The sequence below is a fragment of the Eleutherodactylus coqui genome, chromosome 2, assembly GCF_035609145.1.
Source record: "Eleutherodactylus coqui strain aEleCoq1 chromosome 2, aEleCoq1.hap1, whole genome shotgun sequence".
Lineage (NCBI taxonomy): Eukaryota > Metazoa > Chordata > Amphibia > Anura > Eleutherodactylidae > Eleutherodactylus > Eleutherodactylus coqui.
The window spans coordinates 259,842,473-259,862,303 of record NC_089838.1 but is presented as its reverse complement, the minus strand read 5'-3'; the positions used below and the strand labels follow the sequence as shown (position 1 = coordinate 259,862,303).

The 19,831-nt window shown below is 42.9% G+C and overlaps 1 protein-coding gene across 2 annotated transcripts in view; it reads left to right on the top strand.

Moving 5' to 3' along the window:
- ADAMTS17 (ADAM metallopeptidase with thrombospondin type 1 motif 17) overlaps nt 1-19,831 on the top strand; it is a 197,411-nt gene that overhangs the window by 174,787 nt on the left and 2,793 nt on the right. For both annotated transcript variants that reach the window (XM_066592863.1, XM_066592862.1), the window contains 3 exons: nt 9,992-10,196; nt 18,206-18,358; nt 19,027-19,204. In XM_066592863.1, coding sequence (XP_066448960.1) covers nt 9,992-10,196; nt 18,206-18,358; nt 19,027-19,204 — 536 coding nt within the window. The remainder of the gene's footprint in view (nt 1-9,991; nt 10,197-18,205; nt 18,359-19,026; nt 19,205-19,831) is intronic.

Here is a 19,831-nt window from a genome sequence, read left to right as displayed (position 1 = left end):
AAAGCATCAATCAAGCGCATGTCTGTGAAGCCCCATTGAAATCAATAGTGACATTGTGTGGCGGTTAGCCCGGCGCCCAAAACACCACACTTATCGCAGTAAAAAGCGACGTGTGTGAGAGCGACCGAAGATGTTTTTGTGGTAGTGTCCATAGCACACATAGATATTAGGCTGACTGAGAAGCTGACTCGAAACTGAACACATAAACCCAAGTAAATCTCATCTGGTCAGAGTTGAAGTCACATGACCACCTGAGGAGAAAGAGGCCAAGAGTTTTAGATAGAAAGAAATAACTAATTAAGTTAACACTAGCTCATGTAAGGCCCTTTTACAGGAGATCATCTCTGTTTCCCTCATTAGCTAATGTAAACTCAGTATTAGTTGTTTGCTCAGGTGAGTGTGTGTTTATACGAGGGATTATCTGGCTGGCAGGATTCCATTGTATTCTCCTGACATGAGTAAACAACGCACTTATTATGTATGCAATGCCAACACAATGAGTACATTGTTTACTCCACTCCAATCATTAAGCCGCTGAAAAGCCTGAACAATTCCCATTCAAATGGAAAGAATTTTGAACTGCCTGACGACTATTTTTATGCCGGCTACGAACCAGCCATAAACGACAAGTGAACGAATAGTGCACGGCTGGCTGCGTTTACATGTAATGATTATCTTGCAAATTTGTTTGTTTGAACAAACTTGGAGTCATAATTGTTGCGTGTAAAAGGGCCTTTATATGTACTGGGGAATAGCTGCAGAATGAAGGGAAAAAAAGTTGTCATTAAAGGTTGAACTGCTTTTTTATGATGAATGCTGCATATCTGTATTGTAACAAATGCTGGCATAGACAGTGCATTAGTTCTAAGTGCAGAGGAGCAGTGCAGCATGGGTCTTACATATGTGGCCCATCTGCAGTGCTGAACTGGCAGCTTCAGATAGGTGCTTTCAGAATTGTGGCTGATCTGTGTTAATCAGCAGAGCAGGGATTTCTCCCTGTTAGTGCTGGCAGCCCAGACAGTCAGACTACCGGGTTGGAAAATGTGCAGGGAGCCTCTCTCGGCAATCACACTGGAATGTTAGTGTTGGACTGCAAGGTTGGACTGGTGCAGCTGTATTATCCTAAAACGTTCCCTGCTACTCTGGAGGGACTGGGTGTGGTGGGACCTGCTACCAAAACCCACATTCACCTGATTATTTTCTGTCTGGGTGGATGCATGAGTTTAACCCCTCCGCTGTATTGCACTTATTCTAAGTTTGCTATGTTATGTCTAGATGCTCCCTCTGCTGGTCAGGTGATTAACTGCGTCCTATTAAGGTTCATAAAAATGTTTTTGCATCCTACTTATAGGCAGTGCTTGCCATCGCTTCTCTGTTAAGAGTGAAGTTACAAAATCCCAAAGTAAGGTTGTATAGATTAGAAATTATGGCATTAATTGAAACTGTTTTCATTGGCACAGGTGTTTTAGAAATGGACCAAGGTGAATGTACAAGCTTCAACTTAATTGAGCTCATAAATTATTTAAATGGGTTTTTCGTCTAAAGAAAATGTATCCTCCACCCCACAGGATATGGGATAGATGTCTTATCACTGAAGGTTCAACCACTGAGACTCCTAGCGATCCAGAGAATGGCAAATCCTGGATGCTGCATGTGAATGAAGCAGTGCTGCGCATCTGTGACCACCCCTCCATTCACTTCTATGGGACGGAGGGAGATTTATGCAATCGCCTATTTTCTTCCATCCCACAGAATGGATCAGTGGTCACAGATCACCGCTTTGAAACAGCTCGTTAGTTAAGCTGGACTTGGGGAATGGAGGGTGTTGGAGCACTTGCTATTTTCCTCTGTCCCATAGAAGTGAAAAGAGCGGTAGTCACACATGCACAGTATGCTCTGAAACGGCTTGTTTGCTAAGCTGGACTTGGGGGATGGAGGGTGTAAGTCCCTTTTATAGGGGTTTGTCAAAACTGACTGATATAATGGGGACGTGAGAGGCTGCGACCACATACTTGCACACACAAACTTTAATAACTTCACACAGCAAACTGTGCCACTTGCCGCTTTAAGAATGTTAATTCCCCGGGATAGGAGTCGGGTGAACTGACTCTCGTTTCATTGCTTCCTCTCTACTCCCATCAGCTGCAGCTCTGGAGAGGTGTGAGCATTTCAGCAGTCTAGTACTTAGCACTATCAGCGTCCACTAAACGCTCTGAGGCCTCAGTGTGTGTTTTTTGCCTATTAATGCAATTCATTTGCTTTCCATGTTGACTTGCATGATAGCACGGTTTTTGGCCAAACCATGGGCCACCAGGCACTTCTTGATCACAAAGCAGCCCCTTCATAGGACCCTACCTTAAAAATAGTAATTAAAAGTTTTTTTAGGACAACTTCAGGCTTTCTGGCTGCCCACTAATGTACTTAGAAGATGGTGTAAGGCTGTAGTCACATGTGGAGGATAAAGTGCGGTTAAAACTGCATCAACATCTATGAGTGAGACGCATACACTATCTTAACTATATATGTACTGCACAGGGTGTAGCACACTCTTTTTCCTGTTGTACAAAATGGGCATTATAGATACATCAGCTTGTGATAGGTGCAGGATGCCAAGTGCCGTACTCTTTCATATAATGTGGATTTGCCCCCCGGTTACAGCAATACTGAGATCAAGTGATTGAGCTCATTAACAAGTTATATACTGTGTAGATCAACCAAGATTCCATTGTTTGCCTGCTGGGATATGTTTCTGAAATGGGGTTGTGAGACACTTCTAAAATTAAAATTGCCAGACTTCTTTACCAGGCATGTAAATTAATTGCCTTCCACTGGAGGGATTGTAATGCTCCAACTATCACTGAGTTTATAGTGTGAATTAATATACTTAAGACAAACACTATGAGAAAATATGAGGGGCTGTGGGTCCCGTGGTTGGACACTCCTGATTTTAGTACCATTAACGTTAATAGTTTCTAAAGCTTTGGGGATGCATATAGTGTTAAGCCTGTGGTTGTGGTATGCAATTCCTACTGGGTATTAGTGTAGTATGTCTCCACCGGAAGTATTTTTTATTTTTAGAGAATATTTATTTTTTTAGAGGGTGTGTGTATATATATTTATGTGATTATTGCTTTAATTTGCGGGTGCCCTTGGTAGTATTGTATGTAAATGTACAAATTCATGTGATCTCCACCCAGCGGGGCTTTTTCATTAGACCACCTATATGGATCAATAATAATTTTATAGTGGAAAGATTTGTAATGTTTTTATGTGCTAATTTTCTATCTTTATATGGTTCATATATATACTGTTATGATGGGCCAGATAGAAAAGTGATATGGTATTTTTATATAGAGAGAAACACTACAGAGGTCCTCTAGGGATAATTTTGATCAATAGCAGGATCATGGGTGAAGTTTATTGTTGCGTCCTAAGAACGTGCAACCTCAATAACATAAATCAAAGGCACAACTGTGCAAAAGGAAACAAAAACTAAAGGGGAATGCTCTCCCTATCGTCCCCTAACCCGGGAGGGGGCCCTGCCTACTCGGCAGACCGACCGCGCTGATAAGTGCGAGCCTGCACTCGAGCCTGGGCTACTGACCAGTCCCTCACTGGGAGCCCTAGCACAAAGCAAAAGGAGAAACAAAACCAAACCAAACAGCAAAGAACTTAGCTTCAAATGAAGAGCTTCGACCACTCTGTGTTGCTCCGTCGCTGTCCAACATAGGACTGAAGTGAATGACCAGCACAGGAGTGACTGTTAGCACTGCTTAAATAGGAGCAGAGCTACTTAGCACCAGGTGCTGACTGACATTAATCTTGCAACCTCCACACCTCTTAGCTCCCGGAGAGGTAGGAATGCTGCTAAAGCCTGGTCTGGCCTGAAAACAAGGTGGGAACCTCAGAACGGCTGCAACATTTATGAATGAGTTGTAATAGGCGGACAATGGAGCACACGCATCATGTACGTGCTCACCATTGCTCACGTAATGATGTACAGACTGTCACGTGATCACGAGGAGATGACGGGAGAACAAGTAATGGAGCGCACGCATCCTCTACGTGCGCTCCATACCTACGTAGTAATGCATGGACTTCCTTTTGCCCCTACTCCCGGTTACTTCCGGCCAAATCTCCGAACCTGGAAGTAATGGCATCCAGTCATCTGAGGATGTCGATGAAGCGAATTATGTGAGTTATTTAAGACTATAAAAGCTGTTCATATTTTTGTATCTGTATCTTGCTTGATAAAGTCGTTTAATGCTACAAAATGCATTGCAAATAAAGGTTATTTATTAATCTACTACTTCAGGATTGGTACATCTCCATTTCTCAGGAGCACTGAGCATAATTTTTGTTACTACATGGACTCTGGAATCACTGTGCCTGCACATGCATGAGGCATAATATACTCAGCAGCTCTCCTGTGGCTACAGGATTTGTGAGGAGTTAGAGAAGTGCCGGATTAGAAATTTTTTTATATGCCTACCATGAGGTGGAGGTGCTAGCGGGAGACCCCAGGGAAGTCTGGGTGCCCCGCTAAGCACCGGGTAAGTCCCTCCATTTGATTATCTATATTTTGAGCCGTATTGGCTGTGGAGCGCCGTCCTAATTGGTCTATTTCTAATAGAGAGGTTCTTAAATGTATTAATTAGCTGTATATTTTTTACTTGGCCTTTCACTTCCCTTCCCATATTGTTTTAGTTTAAAGCTCTCCTAATGAGTGAAGGAAGGCGCCCACCAAATATATGCTTACCTGTTTTTGTAAGATGCAACCCATCTCTAGCAAGCAGTCCATCACATAGGTAATTCATTCCATGGTCTAGAACTCCAAATCTTTGCTGACGGCACCATCGACTGCATCTCAACCGTGCTTCATTTTCCATCCCTGTTTTCTACACTGATGATCCTCTTGAACTTTGCATGTGTTATAAAACGCATTTGTGATGTGTCAGCAAAGTCCTGTGTCCTTATCCCCCATATTTGTGTAGGTTAGCAAGGGACCAGCCATAGATACATGTATGTTGTGTGAACCAAAAACTGTTGTTTTACTCGTAGTCTGGATGCAATAGTTGGTACATTACTCTACCAGCCTTAAAACCCTAGTTCAGGAATTCAAAAGAAAAACATGGCTGTGGAGTGACTGAGCTGCAATACGACAACACAACCTGTGGACAGGGTTGGCGCTGTATTTGAAAGGAAGCAGCTATGTTTCTCTAACCCTGTATTCAGCTACATTGTATTTCATACAAATTGTGGTTCGTTCTTGCCTGAAAGTGAAACAATGTAGAAATCTGATATGATGTGGATTTGTCGCTGGGGTAATGACTGGTACATTCCGTTGTGATCAGACTCTACTAAAGCAGAACTCCTTCTTCTTGCACATCTGCAGGTCACCTGTAGCAGTGTTATGTATCACCTACTTGAGTGGATCTTTCTCCTGCCAGGGCCATCTGCAGATTACATACACTGCACAATATGTATAGTATTAGAGGGCTATACATCTACACAGCAGATTTGTAGCTACCATAGCGCTTGTAAAGTTTAGATCATATAGGACACTGGCTGTCTGGTGTTCACTTTCAAACAGGAAGGAATTTTCTTTTTCTGTTTATAAGGTCCTTAAAGTAGATTTAGAAAAAAGTATGAACATAGTCTTAGCTTTTTTGCAAAAAACTGACATTATAAGCTCAGTTAGCTGTCTCCATCCGCAGTTCCAACACATTTGATGGCATGAATAGCGCAGAAAAATAATAATAATAATAATCTTTATTTGTATAGCGCCAACATATTCCGCAGCGCTTTATGCAGGACAAGCACTAATATTTTCACTCTCTCTGTAACATACCTTCACCAATAACATCAGCATGGAGGACATTATACAGTAGTACTGAACCGTGTTGATGAGATTTAGTAGCTATAAGACAGTAAACACTACTAGCTGTAGCCAGGTCTACGTGAGTTCTCTGCTTCTCTCCTCCTCTGTGTCAGGACCGCCTGCTCTCGTGGTCTCCGTGCCCGCACCACTGATCCTATCACCCGAGCTGATCGGGTGCAGTGCAGGGAAGCCCCGGTCTTGGTGACCTCCCCTGGCCGCTGGGGTCCCGGACATTGGCTCCGATCGCACGCTCCTGTGCTCAGGAGGCAGCGCCCGGGTAATCGGGTTGCTCTGTATGCGGCGATGCTGTACCTGTTGCCATGACATTCTATTAGCATGTTCTGCACTTGCTGCTGGATGTCTGGGTCTCTGCACTTGCTGACTTAGCTCTGGGTCTGGCTGCTGGCAGGCTCCCCGCCCCAGTCAGCTGCTGGGGCGGGAGTTCTGACAGCATTTATACGTGCCTTTTCCCTTCCAGCATTGCCAGTGTTTGTTTGTCTCCAGGCTACACCCGCATATTTCTGATCTGAATTCCTGTAATCTGTCTTAGTGTCTCTTTTACTATAGATGGACTAAACATGACAACAGGCAGTGGACAGCACATTAGAAGGAAGTGTAACCTCTAGTGGCCAGCACGTTACAGTAATTCTTCAGCACAAAACTGTCATTTAATGTAAATAGAGTGATTTAGTGGTTTGCACTTTTGCTAGTTATCATATTGGCTGTCATATAAGGTTGTTGAAAAATGAGTGATCTTTTAAAGGGGTTGTCTAGAATTAGAAAAGCATGGCTGCTTTCTTCCAAATACAGTGCCACCTTTGTCCATGGGTTGTGTCTGGCATTGCAGCTCAGCTCACATTCACTTTAATGAAGCTGAGCTGAAATACCACACACAACCATATCGACAAGGGAGGCAGTGGGATGGGGGGGGGGTGATAAGTGGAGAAAGAGGGCTTTTTCTATAACCCGATCTATGGAAAAGTTCCTTATATTCATGTATACTCTTGGTTTATATAAAGTTGTTTATAATCAGAGTTACACTTTAAGGAACTGCATGAAAAGAGGCTTCTAGGGCTTTTGAAGGACATTTGTGATTCCTAATAGCCCTGCATATTCTTAGTGGTAGACTCGCATATTAGGAAAATGGATTTCCCAAATATATTCTTTAACATTGCTCTCAAGTTAGTGCTCAGCTGTAAGGGGCACACTAAAAGCCCTAAGAAGGTTCAGGAGGATTTGCTTATTCTTTCCACATCCTTGAATATAAAATTATATGGAGTAGATGGTGCAGGAGACTGTATACCAGGCTATACACTGCAACGGGGCTGCCCTCTCAGTTTGGCATATCGTCACATTACCTTACACTAACCAGACATGATTGATCACCATTGGATTATGACGCAATGTAGTACATTATCCCTAACATATATTCCCATTTCATTACAAGTTCCACATGTCTTCCTCTGTTCTCTTTAGGGGCAGCTTTCCATGATATGTTGGTCTTGTAAAATAGGCTGTTTTATTCTCAGCTTTCTTCTCCATAAAGTTTAATATGACAGAGTGCAGAAGTGGCAGAGGGTAAGTGGCTGGCCTTCACTACACTCCTGGGACAGGGGACTGTTCACATGCATAGACCAGCGAGGCTTCATTGTTATGTCTTGTATTGTGGCCAGTCGCTGCATAAGGACACTCTGCGCCGTGATAAAACAGCAGAAGCACAAACTTCTGCATCCACAGAAATACTGATTCTTCCAGCATGGAAAGAGTTATGTGGCATCTGGAAAAATTCACTGGTCTCCAGTGGCAGGTGGACAGAGCTGTGCCGTCCTGTGAAAAGCAGAGATGAGGAGGAAGTTCTCCTATTTTGTGTACTGTAAAGACACCACATTTTCTTTTATAGTAAGGCCTGTATCATACGAGCAGATTTGCGCACGAAAATGTTACATGCCATTAGATTGCAATGCTTTTTTTAATGCTTTCATGGAAAGTAATGGACAAATCATGAACAAGAATTGCACAAAAATTGTGTGAATTAACCCATTGATTTTTCTGTCATGTTTGAAAGCATCCTAATACTATATTGCTGCATAAGCTCGGTGATTTGATATTTCAAAGTATTTGTGATAGGGCTCCTTTACATCAAAGATATTTTGGGTTCCGTTTCTCAGCTGCGTTATGGGAGCAGGAAATGGCACTCATTGGCTGAGCAGAACCGTTATACAGTAAAGCTGAACGGACCCTATTGACTATAATGGGGTTCTTTTGGTTTCTGATTAGGTTTTCCACAGACTTGTATAGGAGATGGCGAGCATGGGATTTTGAAAAGAGTTCGAGTTTCATATCGTGCGCTGGCTTCAGAGGGAGATACCACTGAGTCACGGGAGCGTATTAAAAATACATCACCCGACTCCCTGTTATGTTCCCTTAACAGAACCATAACTTAGTTTATGGTGCTTTGGGGACTGCCAGGTTCGCTTTAAGCTTTACTTACTTAAAGGGGTTCTGTTCTTAAAAAACAAAAGTTCTATACTCACCTATTCCTCCCCATTAGTCTACTTACCAGATCTTCTCCTCGCTGATCTTTTTCTGTCTCCTGCAGTTTCTGGGGGTTCACCTCACCTCCAGCTGGCTGAGTCTTCTGCTTCCTGTGATGTTACGTACATTCACAGGCAGTCTCCTTCCTGCCTGGCAATGTACACTATGTCACTAAATCACAGTCTGGCAGGGAGTGCCGAGCTTTTGCAGAGACTGCTCGTGCGTGCTGTCTCTGCCATAGATCAGCATTCCTTCCTAGCCCTTGAACACTACATCACAGGGATGTGACCTTCACTGACCTGCAGGAAGAAGAATGCAAGGAATGCTAGCTTCATAACAAGGAGAGAAGAATCCAGATGACTTGCAGTGAGCTGACATGGGGGACTGGTTAAGATCAGTGAGGAGAAGATGTGGTAAGGAGTCTGCCTGTGGAGGAATAGGTGAGTATAGAATTTTTTTTTTAATGACAAAACCCCTTTAAGTCTAGATTACTTGTTTCTAGCTCACCATCTTTATCTGCTAAGGCATGGGTGCACAACATGCAACCCAGGGGCTACATGCAGCCCACAATGCCATTCTGTGTAGCTCAAATCATCTGGGCACAGAAATATCTATGTGTGGCTGCTCACATGTAGTTTCCATGTCAGGGTGGAGAGGAGTGACACATAACAGGGCAACAGGGACGGACAAGAACTAAGAGTTCACTGTGTAGCCATGTCTGGGTGCCCTATATATTAGGACAAGTACTAAAGGTGCACTGTGTAACCATGTCTGGGTCCCCTATATATTAGGACACGTACTAAAGGTGCACTGTGTAGCCATATCTAGGCGTCTATGTATTAGGACAGGTACTAAGGTGCACTGATTGCCATGTCTGGGTCCCCTTTATATTAGGACAAGTACTAAAGGTGCACTGTGTAGTCATGTTTGGTCCCCTTTATATTAGGACAAGTACTAAGGATACACTGTGTAGTCATGCCTGGGTCACCTATATATTAGGACAAGTACTAAAGGTGCACTGTGTAGCCATATCTAGCCGCCTATATATTAGGGCAAGTACTAAGGGTGCACTGATTGCCATGTCTGGGTCCCCTATATATCAGGACAAGTACTAAGAGTGCACTGTGTAGCCATGTCTGGGTCCCCTATATATAAGGAGAATAAAGTCTTTTGACCCATTTGGCACTCCAGAAGTAAGTATATGAGTTAGAGGCATTGTATATGCATGCAGCTCTCTCCATTGTAGTTTATAGGACTTGAAATGCCAGACCATGACCTCGATATCCATCAACTACAATGGAGAGGCACATGCATAGTTTTCTCTTCTCTGGAGCGCTGATTGCGAGGGACCCCCACCCTCCCAATAGGTGGGAGTCCAGGAAGTTAAACCTGCTTCAATTTATTATGGCATATAGTTAGAATATACCATAAAGGTCTCAGATGGGAATATTCTTGCAGCCCGTGGAAATGCTGCAGTATGGAAATGTGGCCCTCAGAGCAAAAAAAACTGCGCAGCTCTGTGCTAAAGTTTCAATGTCATCTGTATACAATGTAATACTTGCCTTCGTTCCTCAGATGGGTGACAGGTCCATGGGGTCTGTGCTCAGCCACCTGTGAAAAAGGCTTTCAACAGAGAGAAGTGTCCTGTGTGTTCCAGCTGCAGAATGGCACTTATGTCAACACGCGGGACATTTACTGCGTAGGATCCAAACCAGCAACAAGACAGACGTGTGAAGGTCAAGACTGTCTGTCCATCTGGGAGGCTTCAGAGTGGTCGAAGGTAAGGATTTAATAAAAATACAATCCTCTTGTAGTCTAATTTGAAGCTTGATGCCATTATTTACATGTTTGCCTACAAATGTATATTTTTACCCTTTAACTTCTAAGGTAAATTATCTCTAGGCGTCTCAGTTCAGTCTTTATGGTGAGGATCACTGATAACTGTGGGCCACGGGGAGTAGATAGAAGTGTCCTATGGGACTGTAGGAAACACTTTACCAGTAACCATGGAGGGTATTGTAGGGCAACTATTGTTTGAATAGTTGTTGGAAATACTTGCTACAGTGAGTTGTTAGCGTATGAATGACTATTGTTTTTGTGCCTGCAAAGTGTATTGCCTGGTTTTGGAAAGAAGAACGATTGCCTGTTTCCACCAGACGATAATTAAAAAAGAGCAACTATTCTTTTGTGAGCTGAAATGACTAGCGAACAAATTATTAGCAGTCATCCTGCTGGTGGCCATGTTCACATACATGGAACAACTATTGCTTACATTGACTTGATTGAGCAGTTCTTCGGGCGATAGTTGTTCTATCAGCAAGGGCGTAGCTAAAGACTCATGTGCCTGGGTGCAAAAGTTTATCTTGGGGCCCACCAACTTCTCTTAACCACTCATGCTAAAGACTCATGTGCCTGGGTGCAAAAGTTTATCTTGGGGCCCACCAACTTCTCTTAACCACCTTAACCATGTAAAGCTACTCTTTCAGAGGTTGTAAACCCCTTTTTTAAAATGGCGTTAAAAATGTAAAATAAAAGGAGTAATACTCACCTTACCAATCCCCCATGGCTCGCCTGCTGACACTTCCCTGGTGCTCCGCTGGTGTTTATTCAGAAATGACGTAGCTTATCAATGCATGATCACTTCAGCTAATCAATGGCTGCCACTGTGACATGTCAATACCACTGATGTCACCACTATTGCCTATGACTGGTTGCAGCATTCACTTGCCACCTATGTGCCGACAAGAAAGTGTTGGCAGGAGAGTGATAGGAAATTGCTGTTATTTTGTGATTCAATAAATTATTACATTTCTTAAGGTCACAATAGTACCAAATATTGTAGTTTTAACAAGATGGCATATTTGAGAGACAATGTTCCAAATCACATTGGTTTTATGGAGGTTTTGAGGTATTCTGCCTTAGAAGCAGACTACCTCCCAATATATGGTATGTAGCAGGGTGCCAGATTCCCTCTGCTACTGTTGATATATGATAGACTGCAGTACCAGGTTTAGACACAAAATAAAGAAAGACTTTCCTTAATAGAAGTGAATGAGCACTGTTACAGAAATCACAGTGGTATGTAAATCTATATAGAAAATGTTCAAAAACCCTTCACAGATATAGATATAAAATAAATAATTTTTATTAAATTGTTCTAAAAACATGGGCTTACACTGACACTAACAAACATAAATCAAGACGAAACAAAAGAAAAACCAAAAAAGAGGGGGGTACCCTGGTTTAGGATTGAATAGGGGATTCACTTCCTCTATACTTCGTGGAGATAGATGTACAATCCCTCCCACTTTGTCTAGGGGTATCCCTTAGCGGTTAGTGCGTTGCAGATACAGATAGATGTATAGAGGTTGATATTGTAAATTGGCAAGATTCAACTGAATTCCGCTAATTCAGGTGTAAGGAGTTCTTAGAAATTCACTGGGTGAATGTGCGGTCTTCTAGTGAATCCCCAATTATGCCACAATGTTCCTTTGCATATTCATTATTTTGTTTGAGGATCTGGTCATAGTATAATAAGGCTTTTAAATGACCAGATCTTTCAAACAGATTCTTGCACGTTAATGGTGCTAGATCCAATGGCTCAGAAAGAGCTTACAATAGCATTAGGCAGGTAAGGGTCTGTAGATTCCCGTCCTGCAATAGTGCCATGCAGCAACAATCACTGGTAGGCTCGACGCGTTTCCCTATCCGATTTTTGGATAGTTCCTCAGGAGCAAAGGTACATATACCATCAGTTAATGTGCCGTCCTTTAATCGTGGACCAATCGTCACCAGGGTTGGTGAAAAAGTTACGTGTGGTTTTTTGCGGTGGATTCACGGTTTTTCCACCTGCTTCTGTTAAAGGAATTCCGTATCAAGCGGTTATAAATTCCTTCTCTAGCTCTCAAAAATACGCACACCAACAGGACGTCACTATTAGTCGGATTTAAACAGAGTTCTGATATATATCAGCACTCTATCAGATCATATAGTGAAAGTAGTTGGAGCTGAATGACCCTTGGTGTATAGTGGTCAATTTCATGCGTTTGATTTCCTAGTGAAGAGATAGTGGACGCCTCCCATGTCGAACTGCTGGAGACAACCTCCAATACGAATAACATGCATACATGGAGGAGAGAGACAAATAAACTTTAATTACAGCACGGAACAATGGGACCGCCCCTCGATACATCCGATTGGTCAACTCATCTACACTCCCTCCGTATAGAGGAGGAGTTAGCCCTTTATAAGCCCTGTCATCTGCTTCAACACCTCATAGCCGGCCGCTCACCATCAGAGCCGCAGGCACGACCTCTTGCTCTCTCTACTCTGACTGCACACCCAGGTCACATCTGACTGTGGATGGGACTATTTAGGGGTGTCGTTGTCCTCTCTCTCTAGGTCTGTCTGTACCGATTGGGTTGTAACCCTGGAAACTACCCATATGAGTGGATTTCTTTTCTCCTTCTAACTTAATACAGTCACCCCCTGACTGTTATACGGAGTACCATCTCCGGCCGCCTATAATCAACAGCCAGGTCATTGACGGACTAAAGAACGCTACTAAACCTAGAGGGGTTCTGCTTATGCATCCCCCTATGGGCAAAGAAGTCACTCTTTGACCGTTATACGGAGTATCACCTCCGATTGGCTTTCTATATAGACCGATAATCAAGTCACTGGCGAACAAATAGGACACCGGCAAACTCATAAGGGATTTGCTTATATAACGTTCTATGGGTTAAAACTGACTGGAGAGAGGTCGAATCTAGACAACAGAAAACCCCTTTCTGACACCGGGGTTATGGTTGAGATGGTTCAACCCGGGGAACTATCTCTTCACTAGGAAATCAAACGCATGAAATTGACCACTATACACCAAGGGTCATTCAGCTCCAACTACTTTCACTATATGATCTGATAGAGTGCTGATATATATCAGAACTCTGTTTAAATCCGACTAATAGTGACGTCCTGTTGGTGTGCGTATTTTTGAGAGCTAGAGAAGGAATTTATAACCGCTTGATACGGAATTCCTTTAACAGAAGCAGGTGGAAAAACCGTGAATCCACCGCAAAAAACCACACGTAACTTTTTCACCAACCCTGGTGACGATTGGTCCACGATTAAAGGACGGCACATTAACTGATGGTATATGTACCTTTGCTCCTGAGGAACTATCCAAAAATCGGATAGGGAAACGCGTCGAGCCTACCAGTGATTGTTGCTGCATGGCACTATTGCAGGACGGGAATCTACAGACCCTTACCTGCCTAATGCTATTGTAAGCTCTTTCTGAGCCATTGGATCTAGCACCATTAACGTGCAAGAATCTGTTTGAAAGATCTGGTCATTTAAAAGCCTTATTATACTATGACCAGATCCTCAAACAAAATAATGAATATGCAAAGGAACATTGTGGCATAATTGGGGATTCACTAGAAGACCGCACATTCACCCAGTGAATTTCTAAGAACTCCTTACACCTGAATTAGCGGAATTCAGTTGAATCTTGCCAATTGACAATATCAACCTCTATACATCTATCTGTATCTGCAACGCACTAACCGCTAAGGGATACCCCTAGACAAAGTGGGAGGGATTGTACATCTATCTCCACGAAGTATAGAGGAAGTGAATCCCCTATTCAATCCTAAACCAGGGTACCCCCCTCTTTTTTGGTTTTTCTTTTGTTTCGTCTTGATTTATGTTTGTTAGTGTCAGTGTAAGCCCATGTTTTTAGAACAATTTAATAAAAATTATTTATTTTATATCTATATCTGTGAAGGGTGAATGAGCACTGTTAATCTAAGGAACCTGCTGGAAGGTTCTGGTAGACTGCTTGAGAGGATATAAAAGAGGATTGGTTGTGGTTCTGGAGCCTTCTGTCTGTTGTTGGCTTCTGGGATGGCTCTGCTGTGTTGCGAGCCAAGCTGAGGTGTTGTTATTTTGCTGTGAAATGCTACCTGCTCAAGGACCGTAGCTGAGAACTGTTGGTGACGTAACTGCGTTGTAACTACATAGGGAAGATGCTTGTTGCATATCTGGGTGCCCCCAGTGACCACCCCAGAGGGTAGAGAATGGATCAAGCTCCAAACCAGCTTGAATTCATAGAGGCTTTGTGCAAATCTCCCTCTGCCAATGGTGCCAACTTTTGGAGCCAAGAGACCGGTCTCTGGTGATTGTTGTGCACACATGTTGTATTACAAGAGGAGCAGCAGAACTGTGGACAATGCAAGGATATCAGGTTTGATCTAGCCGTGTGGACACTATTCAAAAGGTGTCTGAAGAATAGGACATTTGGGGTAAATTAGTGTGATTTTGCATTTACTGTGTGACATATAATACATTCTTTGTTAACAATGAATATCAGATTTTCAGTTTTGAGAAATAGCAGTTGTTTTTTTTTTTACTGCTTACTCTGCATCATGACAAACAGCCCTAGGCATCTCACCGTGTCGCGCTACACAGACGGCACCAGAGCCTGCATGGCAGCAACGAAGGCTCTGCATTTGTTATAACAGCAGGATACCAGAACCTGCATGTATGATAACATGACAATAATCATTAGTTGCCAATGTCACACATATAGCTCACTACCTTTTTAGGGCTGGATTGGCACTCAGTGTTTAGCAGTGTTTTTCAGTGCATTTTTTGTGGTCTTTTTTGACATAATTATTCTGGGTCAATAAAAGCTACGGTTAGATGTCAAAGTCTGCAGCAAATTATTGAAAATCTACATAGACAGCAATTTTGTTTTAGGTCTTTACAGTACGCTTAGACCTAGGTCAGCTTAGACGTCGGGCAATAGGATGGAATTTAGTTCATGGAATCACATTCCCAATAAATGAATGATTCTGCTTTGAAGTTGGCACAAGTGGGTTCTGCTGCTTTATGTTCATTATTAAGGAATTACTTCCGAATGAAGGTCAGTAAGTCACGGCTTACAAAAAATGAAATGGATGATTTCCAAATATCAAATGAAGAATGTCTTTTGTTGCTGCTCTGATTTGAGGGTTTATTTCTCATTTTGGCCACTGTTCAGTCACTTTAGCTCACAGATCAAATTCTGCCCAATCCAGTGTCCTATGTCAGTGGTCCAGGGAGCTTTTCTTATAATGCAAATTATAAATCATCTATTATTATATGTTATGAATTATCAATTACAAGATTTGTTTCTTTTTAAAACCCTCTTTCAAATCCTATATTCTTATTGTGGAATCCGTGATCGACATCCGCGCGGACTTTCTACAGCCAAACGCGGGCATCGAAAGGCATGCAGTTTGAATTGCGTATTCCGCAAATGGGAAAAAAAATCACAGCATGTTTTATTTTGCCTCTGGACTTGAAGTCAATGGAGGCATCCGACCTGCAGTCCATACACAATTAACATTGCATATGGGCTACAGGTACCCAAGTCATTGCTAAGTAATGGCGTGGGAAATGCAAACAAAGAAAAAACTATACTGCGTGGAGTAGACTAAGCAGCAGATCCAAAATAAGGAGAATGCTGATATATTACTATATAGAGTATCAATAACCCCCTTCATACCCACCGCCCCAAAAAATCAGGGAACACCAACAACCTCCAAATCCACCTGTATATGTAGTTGGGGTATCTATAGTCGCTGCTGATGTCTTTCATCAGAAAGAATATAATCTAATGTTTCTGCTCGGTTCGGAAAGACAATGGTCTAAGCTAGAGATCTAAAGTGGCCTATACTAGAGATCACTCCACGGACTGTGATAAATTCCTATCCAGCTGTGTCTTTAGGATCCCTGCAATGGCTAATGCTGGTTACTCTGATCCAGAGATCACTCCAATATGCACTAGGGAAAGGTGATAAAGCACCCATCCAACAGAGTGCTTCATTAGAGTCTCTGCAACAACCCCCATTAGTTAGTCTGCTCAACACGTTTCCATCAGCAAGAATTCATCAGGAGCAATATAAATCAAAAAGAGATATACCTTATATAGCCCCTGATTGATGCCGCCCACTCAACCAATCTTGATGTCCCAAAGAGTCAGCCATAACCTCCCCATCAGCATATCCCAAGAGAAAGCTGGTCAAACGGGCAAGCGCTCTGTTTTAGAAGGACCTTCAGTGAAATCTAGTGTATAAATTAGTTCTTCTCTGCCCTTCTGTGAAATCTGGAGTAAATGTTCCACAAGAAATAGAGCATGCTGCAGATTTGAAAATCTGCAACATGACCGTAACGCAATTTTTATGCTGTTGGTGAAGGGGTTTGTTAAACTCCATTCACTAACATTGTATTGTACATAGTGGTGGAAAAAGGTCTGCAACTAGTACACAATGTGTGAAACCAGCCGTGCTCCTGGATTTAGGTTTGTTAGCCTGAGGCCGGGCTCACACGAACTGGTTGGATTCCGTGAGCGGATATCCGTAGCAGAAGACATGCGTGTGATCGCGCAGATGTACATTTAAGGACAGCGTATTGTTTGCACGGAAGAATGAAGCTCCCTTCCATCACTCAGGTGACATTCTCTTGTGCTGTCGTGGTCAGAGATGTCCTGAGAGCCTTCAGAACAGGATACTGCGCTCCAGGCTTGGCTAGTTTTATTTGACTTATTTTGGTAGTAGTATAAACCACTTTAACAAAAGCCCCCTTATTCTTGTAGAGGAAGAGCCCAGAAGAATAAACGGAGGTTGCAGACAGCAATCCGGATGGTGTGTTGCTCCCCAGCCTCTGTCCTGCATTGTCTACCTACAAATTCCTACTTTCCTTATACCTTTTGTATACAAATCTGTGTCCATGTCCAATGTAATTGTGTATGCACTGCAGATCAAACGCATCCATAGAGGTCAACGGAGCTCATACGGGCAAAATCCACAGTAAATTTCCACCTGCACACAACCGAGTCGGATTCTGGATGCGGAATCCCACAGCAGAATCAGACCCTGTGCCTGGCCGGTGACCCCATGTACCTGTCTTCTTTCTTCTTAATCTGTGCTGTGTATGGTTCGGACGGCTCACCGTCAAACAAGCGCAGTACAGATTTTCCTGCGCTGTCGCTAGGTGATGACACGGAATGCGCAACATGACCGCAATATCAAGTGCAGACGAGCCGTGGGTAGGATGGCTTCCATTGACTTCAATGTAGGCTGTCCATGCAGGCTCTGCACTAAAATAGAGCATGCTGTGATTTTTCCTCCGCAAGTGGAAAATCGCCATTGATTTCCACTCTTGTGCAGGAAAAAGTGCTTTTCCATATCATGCTATGGACGGTATTTGCTGCGGAATACGTGGGCGGGTGTCCGCAATGCATTTCCGGTTAAAGTCAATGCATTTCCATGCACATGTGTTACCACATTTTATATGTGTGGACGGTGATCACAGAATCCACAATTCAAACGCGTTTGTGTGAGACCCGCCTGAGTTGGACTTTAAAGAGGATCTGTCGGCTTTCCTGATGCATGTTTTAGTGAATGTTTGCATTTCCCATAAAATAACAATTCGGAACCTTCCTTTGCTAGAAGTCTGCATTGTGCTGTCCCTCTGTCATTCCTCCTGGAAACATGAATAAGGCCACTCTCACACAGGCATTTGTAAAAACGCAGCGTTTTACAGCATTTCAGAACAGCGTTTTTGACCGCTCCAGGAGTAATAACAGAGGAACAGGACAATATGCAGACCAGATGCTTCAGTATTTCATGGGGATTACAGACATTTACTAAAAGCCACGTCAGAAGAGCTGACAGGTCCTCTATAATTTTTTTGAAGACCTCACTTACATGAGTCCATGCATATTCCTGATCTGTATTATAGTGCTCTTCCGACTGTGGCCACGGCACCAAGAAGAGGCGAATATCCTGCACCAATACCAGGGGTAAATGTGATTCTGCTACAAGGCCAAGAGAGGAGGAGGAGTGTGCGGACTACACTGGCTGCTACGAGTGGAAGACTGGAGACTGGTCCAAGGTTAGTAGATTACAGAATGTTCATAGACGCCTTCCATGAAAAACTTTGCATGTGCAACTTAATGAATTTGAAAGCAATAATGCTGAAACAGCAAGTATTCTCTTCTTTAAAAGCACATGTGTTGCCTATTAAATGAGAAAAACATGACATCACTGAGTGCCTGAAGGAAATCATTCACAATATCTGATTCTTAATTAGTTCTTGGGTCCCCCGCTGAATTTGGTTCAGCTCCAAAAATGGCGTATTCATGACAGATCTTTGTAATTATTAGTGTATCGTAGAACGTCCCCATAATTCACATTAAAAGGCGCATTAACACTAAAGATCTGACAGGTGCAGCTTATAAGATCTGCTGTTACAGTCACATGTATGTAAATGATTCCGGAGGTTCTTAAAACTAGAGATAAGCAAGACAAAGTAGTAATAATGGGGCTGATTTTCTTTTCTAGACATTTTTCTTCTCTCTCAGGAACTCTATTGAATAATGCTCATGAGCCCCTCCCCACCTTGAACTGGCTGATAACAGGGAACAGTAGATTGTATTATACTGCACAGGATGTCATGTGGTTTTTCACATGTTTATTTCCTTCTATTGACTCTTTTCTTTGTCCTGTGTGAATATTACCCTTGTTTTACATTCGTCGTGCCCCTTAATCTTCCACTTGCAGTGCTCTTCCACGTGTGGGAAAGGCTTGCAGTCTCGGGTGGTACAGTGTATGCATAAGGTGACTGGCCGTCATGGAAATGAATGTTCCTTCTTGACCAAGCCGGTGGCCTACAGGCAATGTCACCAAGAAGCCTGTAATGAAAAAGTGAATGCCAACACCATCACTTCTCCCAGACTCGGTTAGTAATATGGAAAGATTTCACTTGTTATATTGTTGTTTGGTTGTTAAGCTCATGTAGGAAGAATGGAAATTGGTTTTCAATTCATACTTCCAAGCGGGAACGGAAACTACATATGAGCAACCTGTGACGTTGGAACTGCTCTGTTGCTTGCAGCACTTCTTGGATACTACTATCTGGCTGGCACTAGTTTATGGACACTACTCCAGTAATATTTGGGCATCATTCTTGATATTGGTTACTACTATCTAGTCCATTCTGCTGTATGTCAGGTAACTTAGAAAGCTTCCACCACTGTTACTATGCTATGTGTAGGCAATATAAGCTGGCACAGCTCTAGTGTAATGTCCGAGCCCCAGCTGTCAGGTACTTTCTCCAGACGGGACTTAAGCTGCAGCTCTGCATCAGGTTGAGGTCTTACATCAGGGAAGGAGCTGGTGCCTGGGAATCCAGACTCTGTAGACAGGTGGCGGGCTCATGCAATACCTTCAGGCGTATTTCTCATGTCTGGACTAGGCCAACTCAACTAGAAACTCATTCTTGTTCTACTTTTTGTTTTACTGGGAACAGTCTTTTTGAACGTAGCAACAGAACAACAACCTCTCAGTCTCTTTTATATCTTCAAGA